The 8,797-nt window shown below is 37.8% G+C and overlaps 2 protein-coding genes across 2 annotated transcripts; both read left to right on the top strand.

Moving 5' to 3' along the window:
- The first annotated feature begins 2,278 nt into the window (after window positions 1-2,278).
- LOC110910794 (ATP synthase gamma chain, chloroplastic) lies at window positions 2,279-5,352 on the top strand. Its single transcript, XM_022155389.2, has 3 exons — window positions 2,279-3,027; window positions 4,400-5,151; window positions 5,231-5,352. Exons 1-2 carry the CDS (start codon window positions 2,647-2,649, stop codon window positions 5,141-5,143), a joined length of 1,125 nt encoding a protein of 374 aa, XP_022011081.1. The 5' UTR covers window positions 2,279-2,646; the 3' UTR covers window positions 5,144-5,151; window positions 5,231-5,352.
- A 98-nt stretch (window positions 5,353-5,450) lies between these two features.
- LOC118487385 (glutathione S-transferase T3-like) lies at window positions 5,451-7,522 on the top strand. Its single transcript, XM_035984191.1, has 2 exons — window positions 5,451-7,151; window positions 7,242-7,522. Exons 1-2 carry the CDS (start codon window positions 6,681-6,683, stop codon window positions 7,485-7,487), a joined length of 717 nt encoding a protein of 238 aa, XP_035840084.1. The 5' UTR covers window positions 5,451-6,680; the 3' UTR covers window positions 7,488-7,522.
- The last annotated feature ends 1,275 nt before the right edge of the window (window positions 7,523-8,797 follow it).

Raw genomic sequence — 8,797 nt, 5'->3', positions numbered from 1 at the left:
GCTTATATTGCTGGAATGCTAGGCCGTTATCAGACTAATCCTGGCCTAGATCACTGGAAAGCAGCTAAGAAGGTCCTCAGATATCTGCAAGGGACGAAAGACTATAAACTGACTTATAGAAGAAGTGATCACTTAGAAGTGGTAGGTTATTCTGATTCTGACTTTGCCAAATGCAAAGATGACAAGAAATCCACTTCGGGCTACATCTTTATGTTAGCAGGCGGACCTATCTCATGGAAGAGTCATAAACAACAGTTAACTACAACTTCCACAATGATGGCAGAATACATTGCTGTTTACAACGCAACCTGTCATGGAATGTTGCTTAGAAATCTGATCACTGGACTCAAAATTGTTAATTCCATTTCTAGACCATTGAAGCTTTACTGTGATAACTCAGCTGCCGTTAGTTTCTCGAACAGTAACAGTTCGACTGGAGCTGGTTTATATCTCGATACAAAGTACTTGTTCGTACGTGAACGAGTTGAGGAAAATAATCTTTGTATTGAGTATATTAGTACTAAAGATATGCTAGCGGATCCGATGACTAAAGGTCTCCCACCTAAAGTTTTCGAAGAACATGTATCGAATATGGGACTTACTAAAGACCTTGTTTAATGGCATATTGTACTAGCTTATGTTTTAATTAATAAAATTTCCTCAGTTTGATTTTGTATGTCTCTAACATATGTTCTGCCGGTGTAATGACATATAGACAAACATAAATACAAATCAGACGCTAAAGGGCTTATACATATTTTGATCGTAACTATTAGGTTTTAAATTGAGGCTATAGTATGACTAATGGGGGTCCTGAGTCGAATGATGATTCAACGGCTGTATTTCTCTGCTATAGTTCTTGGTTTAAAGCTAAAATGAGTGTTAACTCCTGGCCAGGCTTACCTAATACTCATGATAAATGATTACTTGGCTAAGTGGGAGAATGTGAGATTAAATATATAAAATGTAATATTTAATCTTGTAGCCTATATAATCATTTATATTATATTAGATCAAAATATATTTATTAACCTATTAATAATTAGTTGGTAATTGTTGATGGACCATATTACCCTTATTAACTAATTGGGTTTCCTCTTGGGTGTATAAATAAGGGGCTTATTAGAGAGTTAAAGGGTTACACAGTTACAGACATTACACAATTACAACCCTCATTAACATCAAGAATTCGTGACTCTCTCCCCTAACCGAAATTACCCTACTTCGGTTTCATCACCATCATAATCTTACACCCTAAGGAGGAACCAGATCATCCTGACAATCATGTCGAACTCGATGGCTGCATCCCTGACTGGATTCTCTGCTGGGTTATCTGCTGTAACATGTATTATTCATGTTTTCCATTATGTTTAAACAGAACTGATCCAACATAATATGCATAAGTGTTTACATGTTATCTATTTAAAATCACTAATATTAAAAATTCTCCACTTCACATTTGTGTAAATTTAAATCTCACAAACTCATAAACCAATCCAGCAATTTCACAGGTTCGGAAGTCACCATGGTTTTATTGTGGCTCAACTGCTCAAGGGGCTATTCACCATATATATCATTTGCTCTGAATCTTGGTTTTCGATTGTGAGAATATATATATATTTTTTGATCGGCCAACATAATTAATCTGGAACACTCTCGGGGCACCCACTGGACAAACGGAGTACTCCGAGAGTAACCCGAGTCCAACACAAATTCCGGGGAAAACCCGGCATCCCACCCGCCCGTAGGCACGACGGTGAAATTACCGGTAAAACCCGTTTGGCTCAAGGATCCAACCAGTGGCGGACCCATGATTTTTTTTCAATGGAGTCCATTTTTTTCGGTGTTCAAAATTTTCATAACAAAACGTTAAAATTTTTGGGTCGATCCTCGTTCGGGTCGGATCATAGCGATGTTTGAACCCATGACCTCTCGTTGGTAAAAAAAGAGATTTACCACTACACCAGATTTCCTTTTATTTCTATGGTGCCCACCTAATTGTATTTATGGGGTACTTATACAATTTAATATACCGAATCTACTAATTTTTTTAAAAGCATTGGGGTCCGGGGACCCCGACCCATTATATGTGGGTCCGCCCCTGGATCCAACCCACGTTTCCCTGGGTTTGCCATCATTGTCTATCAGTGCCTCACTCTGCACTAAAAGAAATGCAAGCCTTCCACCAATCTGGTGGTCACATTGCAAAAAAAAAAAAAAAAAAAAAAAAAAAACATTTGTATCTTATTCTACATGTATTGTACCAAAATCATACACAATGGAACCTTTGGGGGCTTCAACAACGTCCAATTCTCTCACTGGCCATATTACTTTAGAAACTTGTAAACCATGCAGCTTAACTTGTACCTTGGCTTATTCACCACAACAAAAACTTTATGGCAGAAGAGTAAATAACAACAATTGGTGGGGCCACTTGATATACTCCTCATCCATACATGATCATGAACATCTACATCCACTCAAAAACCTCATCCATATTCCAAACTCTTAATTTCTTCACACATACCATCCAACCATACAACAAAAAGATAAGATTTTTATCAACAAACAAAAACTCTTCACACACCCTTCATTGTTGAATTCTTGAACAACCATAATTAAACAAAACAAAACAAAAAAAAAAACATGTCTTGCTCAAATTTAACAATGTTGGTGTCATCAAAACCATCACTTGATTCATCATCACCACTTTCTTTTAGATCATTCATTGCACCAGTTCAAATTCCCAGTTCAAATGCCAACAATTCGATATCGAAACCGTCTTCTTCTTCGATCCATTGCAGCCTCCGTGATCTTCGAACCCGTATCGATTCGGTTAAGAACACACAGAAGATCACTGAAGCTATGAAGCTTGTGGCAGCTGCTAAAGTTAGAAGAGCTCAAGAAGCTGTGGTGAATGCAAGACCATTTTCGGAGACTTTGGTTGAAGTGCTTTATAGCATCAATGAACAACTTCAAACGGAAGATGTTGATGTCCCCTTGACCAATGTTCGACCCGTCAAGAAGGTGCGATTATTATTATTAGAGAGAATATTTTAGTTAGTGTTATTATATCGTTACCATAGTTAGAAAATATAATTTGATTAGGTGTCACTTATATCATAGAGAATGTACTAGTTAATGTTTTATTGTTATATAATTACCGTAGTTAAAATTTATGATTTGATCAGGTTTTCTTTATTGTATTCCTATATATTATTAATTATTGTAGTTAGATATGACTTGATTTAGGTTTCCCTCGTTGTATCCCTATATATATAGCAACACGTACTTGAAAATCACAAAAAAAAAAAAAAAAAAATTGGGTCTGTGTGTGAGATAAAAAATTTGAGTCATATTCGCAAATCTTCATACATTCAAATCCAGACAAATTGGCAAATTGGGCCACAAAATCACAAATCCAAAATTTTGAAAAGGCCAGGAAACGTTTTTGGTTCATAAATCCACCCTTTAACATTTTTTTAAACACATACAGAATTTTTTAGATATATATATATATATATAATTAAAGTTTTTTTTCGGGCCTTATTTTGATTTGGACCCAGAGCGGTCGCCCACCCGGCACTTGCTTTGGGCTGGCACAGATATATAGTTGATAAAAAAAATCATTGTTAGAGAGAAAATATATATTAGTTAGTGTTTATTTTTATATAATTGTCATACTTGGGTTAGGGTAAATTGAAAACTCCTACGAGTTGTGGGAACTTAGAGAACTCGACCTTACGAAATGTTTTTTCTATTAATTTTTTTACCAAAAATCCTAAAAAATAACTTAAAAAAAGTTTTTTTTTATTTACGCCAGGCGTAATAGTTGCTGGTGACAGCGGCTATAAAGGGCCGAAAACACCACTTCGATTTTTTTACAGCCGTCTGTGTATCGTTTTAATCTAGAGGTATATATATGATTTGATCATGTTTCCCTCGTTGTATTACTATATATATATAGTTGATCAATAATCATTGCTAGAGAGACTATATTATATGATTTTGTTATATAATTACCATAGTTAGAAAATATGATTTGATTAAATTCCTCCTCATTGTATCCCTATATATAAAGTTGATATGATCGGGGCATTATGCCTAGTGGGATAAGGATTTAGGACCAATAGGTCCTAGATTCGATTCTCACAAGGGGGTTTTCTCATATTTATTGGGTTTCCTCATAAATTGGTGTATAGCCATTATGCCTAGTGGAGATGGATATGATCGAGTGGTTCCACTGGTGGCACGATGATACTCCAGTGGTCCGTCAGTGATCCAAATTTGTTGTTCAAGAAAAAAATCATTATTAGAAAGAATATATTAGATAGTGTTTACTGTTATATCGTTACTGTAGTTAGAAGATATGATTTAGCTAATATATTTTCTCTAATAGGTGGCGTTGGTGGTGGTCACCGGAGACCGTGGTCTCTGTGGCGGTTTCAACAACTTCATCTTGAAAAAAGCCGAAGCAAGAATCCGGGAGCTCAAGACGCTAGGTCTTGATTATGTTGTGATCAGTGTAGGCAAAAAGGGTAATTCTTACTTCCTTCGGCGACCCCAAATTCCAGTGGACAAGTTTCTCGACGGAAGCAATCTCCCAACCGCGAAAGAAGCTCAGGCGATCGCAGACGATGTGTTTTCGCTATTTGTAAGCGAAGAAGTCGACAAAGTTGAACTTTTGTACACAAAGTTTGTGTCATTAGTGAAATCCGATCCTGTGATTCATACACTACTTCCATTATCACCCAAAGGAGAAATTTGTGACATAAATGGAATATGTGTTGATGCTGCTGAAGATGAGTTCTTTAGGCTGACCACAAAAGAGGGAAAGTTGACCGTCGAACGAGACGTTATTAGGGCCGAAACAATGGACTTTTCGCCAATCTTGCAATTCGAACAGGACCCGGTCCAGATTCTTGATGCATTGTTGCCATTATATTTGAACAGTCAAATCTTGAGGGCTTTGCAGGAGTCGTTAGCAAGCGAGCTTGCGGCAAGAATGACTGCTATGGGGAATGCGACAGATAACGCGTCCGAGTTGAAGAAGAACTTGTCGCGGGTTTACAATCGCCAGCGCCAAGCCAAGATTACAGGCGAGATTTTGGAGATCGTTGCGGGTGCTGATGCATTGGCTTGATCATCATGGTTGGTATAGTTTTTGATTAATAAAGTCATGTGTGTTTAATGTGTTGAATTGGATCATAATATGTGTTTTTGTTTACAGGGAAAAGTTGTGGAGGATGTCAATTTTTTTGTGGAATTATTTTGTAATCTGTAATGCTAATACTTCCTCCAAACAAATGAAATTTGTGTATTTGAATATATATGAATAAGTTTTCATGGTAACTTGTTATTTGGGCTTAGCTTCCATTAAACCCGTTAAAACGGGTGGGTTGAGACTGGTGTTGGGTCAATACGGATCGGATGAAAACGAGTACAGATCAAAACGGGTTGTTTTAAAAAATATATCAATTTGCTTCAGTTCAAAATGAGTTTATATTATGATAATTTCGGGTTGAAATGAGTCATTTTTGAAAAAAAAATGAACATGTAAATGGGTTCATGTGCTATATTTAATTTAGCAGCGAGGAGGCGGTGATGGTGGTGGTGGTGGTGGTGACAACGGTGGTGGTAGTGATCGTGACGGAGGTGGCCACAACAATGGGGGCTATGGCGACCATTAGGGGGAGACTGCGGCAGTGTTAGTGGTGGCGACACAACAACCGGTACTAGTCGCAACAAACAATGGTTGTGAGTGTTGCTCGTCCATTTAAATATATTTTAACTTAGCAAGTGTCATAAGTGACACTTTGTTTAGTTTGGGTCCTATTATGGCCTAATAACCCGGTCATAGGCCCAAAGCCCCGTTCCCATTTTTTGTCGATGAAGTTTCAAGGCTACTATATTGGGCTTTCTTGAATCATGATCCATATGCCCTTTCTTCTGGGCTAACCCAATCAACAACAATGATAAACCTGGTGTTAGACTTTAATGATGCCTAATAATATTTCAAATCTTGAGGTTTCATTAAAACTTTATTTTAATACTTTAACCTATTTTCAAAAGCCTGCACGTTAGAGTTTTATATACGTTAGGGTATCCGGGGCACACTCGGGGAGTGAATGCGGTGACCCCTAACCCCGATCAGGAACACTGCCGCCATCAACGCGGGGACCCGATTCGGGGAAGGGTTTCGGTGTGTATTCACCGCGTTGAGTGGCACATTTTTTGAGGAACGGTCATATTAAAACGGTCGAATTTAAAAAAAAAAATTCACTTTTTAAACAAATATAAATAACCACACCCTTCACTCATTTTTTATACTCTCAAACCACACCCTTCACTCATTTTTTATACTCTCAAATCACACCCACTTCACTCATTTTTTATACTCTCAAATCACACCCACTTCACTCATTTTTTATACTCTCAAACCACACCCACTTCAAACCGAGCAATGGAGAACCAATCCCGCGAAGCCAAGAAAAAAACTAAGGGACGGGGCTCGCAACCGTCTCGTGGTGGTTCGAGCGGTGCAAGTGCACAACCACAACCCCCTTTCGGATATACTTCACAACCCCCTTTTTTTCCAACAACCTTCACACCCCTCCTTTTACAACACCCAACCACCCAACCTTCAACCCAATTTCGGCTATTTTCAAAATTTGTTATCAATGGATGCTCCTCCTCAATCCCCCGCCTTCGACCCATATGGTTTTCGTTCCCCACAAGTTCCATCTACACGAGGAAATGTTGAACGTCCTCTACCTATTTACGACGACGAGGACGATGAGGTAGTGCCCGAAACTCAAAATTTGGGCGACGAGGACGAGCACGAGGACGATGAATATAATGTGGATGAAGACGTGGGCAACGAAGAAGATGACGCTCGGGATAAAAAGGGAAAAATGACGAGCGAAAAATGGACAAAGGTCCAAGAAGAGGCGTTGGCGAAGGCGTGGGTACATTGCTCTACCAACAAAAAGAGGGGCAATCAACAAAACCGCGATAGTTTTTGGCGTAAGATTTTAGATCATTTTAACGCCACCGATGGTGGAAGTAATCGGACCGTGCATCAAGTACGGTCTAAATGGAACCCGATGCTGACGAAAATAAACTTTTTCAACGGCCTATACCAACAAGCGGTAAAAATTATATTTTTTAACCTTGTATATTTTTTAATTTTCTTTACTAAGTTCATATTTTTTTAACACTTATTATTTTATAATATGTAGGATCGCACACGAGAAAGCGGATGTAAGGATCTCGATGTGATGAAAGTCGCTTTAAAAGAATTTAAAGAGAGATTTCCGAACGGTTTTCAACATGTCGAGGCGTGGGATGTCGTTCGAAAACACGACAAATGGGCCCAAGTCCCATTGTTGGGTGAGGAAGGGGAAGGTTCGGCACAAAAAAGAAAGCCCGTTGACGTGGACCCTTCGATACCCGATATGAACGAAGACTCCTCGCCACAAATGTGACAACTCAAATTTCCAAGATTTCTATTTCGTATTTATTGCACGATCATGTATTGATTGCCATGAAATTATATATGTTTTGATTGTTTGATTGTGTATACTTGTTGGTTATTTGTGAAACTTGTCAAATGTGTAAACTTGGTGGTGGAACTATGAAACAGTTATGAGATGGTGTGCATTTGTAAATTATAATACTTAGGGATGTAGATGGTAATTAGTGAAATCCTAAATACTTAACCCTAATCTCATTTCTCTAATCATTTGCACACAAAACTAAATCACGTACTTGCAACTCTCTAATCCCCTAGCAATCATCATCACCCTCATCATTGGCAAGAAAATCATCACTCTTGATTCCTCTTTCTCTAGAATCATTCAAGGTAATTGTTAATGATTTGTGCTTGATTGTTTATTCATTTCTTGATTCTTGTGTTCATGGAAAACTCTAGTTTCTCATGTGATATTCTGTGATCTAATCCTGGATAGTTGGGATTACAATGATGATTAGATGCATGCTTGATAGGTATCATTGTGATAATTGTTGTGGTTTAACAATCGATCGAATAAACTTGTTTGCCGTCAATACGATTGGAATTAGGGTTTGATTGAATGATAAACGTAACTGTTCTGATCATATTGATGCTGTGCAAATTGAAGTTCACGTATGTAACAGTCTGAGTTTAAGTGATATTGTTGTCTGAGTTTGTGAATAAGAAAGCACAAGGTCCGAATTTAATCACTTATCTTTGGTCCGAGTATAATCTTGAATTGTAAGTCCGAGTTTAATATGATGTTGTTTAGTCCGAGTTTAATACAAGCCACTTTGGACCGAGTTTAGTAAATGTTGTTGGTCCGAGTATATTGTTGAAAGGTTATCCGAGTATAATAAGTCCTTAAGGTCCGAGTTTAATGGACTCTCTATGGTCCGAGTATAATGAAAAGTGTTGTGGTCCGAGTATAATGAATTGTTGTTGTGGTCCGAGTATAATGAAAGTGATTGGTCCGAGTATCATGTGAACAATAATGGTCCGAGTTTAATTGGACTACTTTGGTCCGAGTTTAATTAAATTGAACATGTCCGATTTTAATTGGACCACCTTGGTCCGAGTTTAAGTAATTGAAGTTGTCCGAGTTTATTGTGTTAAACAATTGGTCCAAGTTTATGATTAAACAATTGGTCCGAGTTTATTGATTAAATGGTTGGGCCGAGTTTAATGGATTGTAGAATGAATGCCTATTAGACCGAGTTTAAAACATGACCAACCATGTCCGAATTTATGTGCTGATTATATGTCTGAGGTTGTATGAGTGCT

Source organism: Helianthus annuus, chromosome 15 (assembly GCF_002127325.2).
Source record: "Helianthus annuus cultivar XRQ/B chromosome 15, HanXRQr2.0-SUNRISE, whole genome shotgun sequence".
NCBI classification, from domain to species: domain Eukaryota; kingdom Viridiplantae; phylum Streptophyta; class Magnoliopsida; order Asterales; family Asteraceae; genus Helianthus; species Helianthus annuus.
Note: the sequence above shows the minus strand (reverse complement) of the source record. Positions and strands in the feature narration are given on the sequence as shown.

Excerpts from the sequence above, each read along its gene's own strand:
- LOC110910794 (XM_022155389.2), top strand. The coding sequence starts at position 2,647 with ATGTCTTGCTCAAATTTAACAATGTTGGTGTCATCAAAACCATCACTT. Across the intron at positions 3,028-4,399 it reads ATGTTCGACCCGTCAAGAAG|GTGGCGTTGGTGGTGGTCAC; the intron begins GTGCGATTATTA and ends TTTCTCTAATAG.
- LOC118487385 (XM_035984191.1), top strand. The coding sequence starts at position 6,681 with ATGGATGCTCCTCCTCAATCCCCCGCCTTCGACCCATATGGTTTTCGT. Across the intron at positions 7,152-7,241 it reads ACGGCCTATACCAACAAGCG|GATCGCACACGAGAAAGCGG; the intron begins GTAAAAATTATA and ends TATAATATGTAG.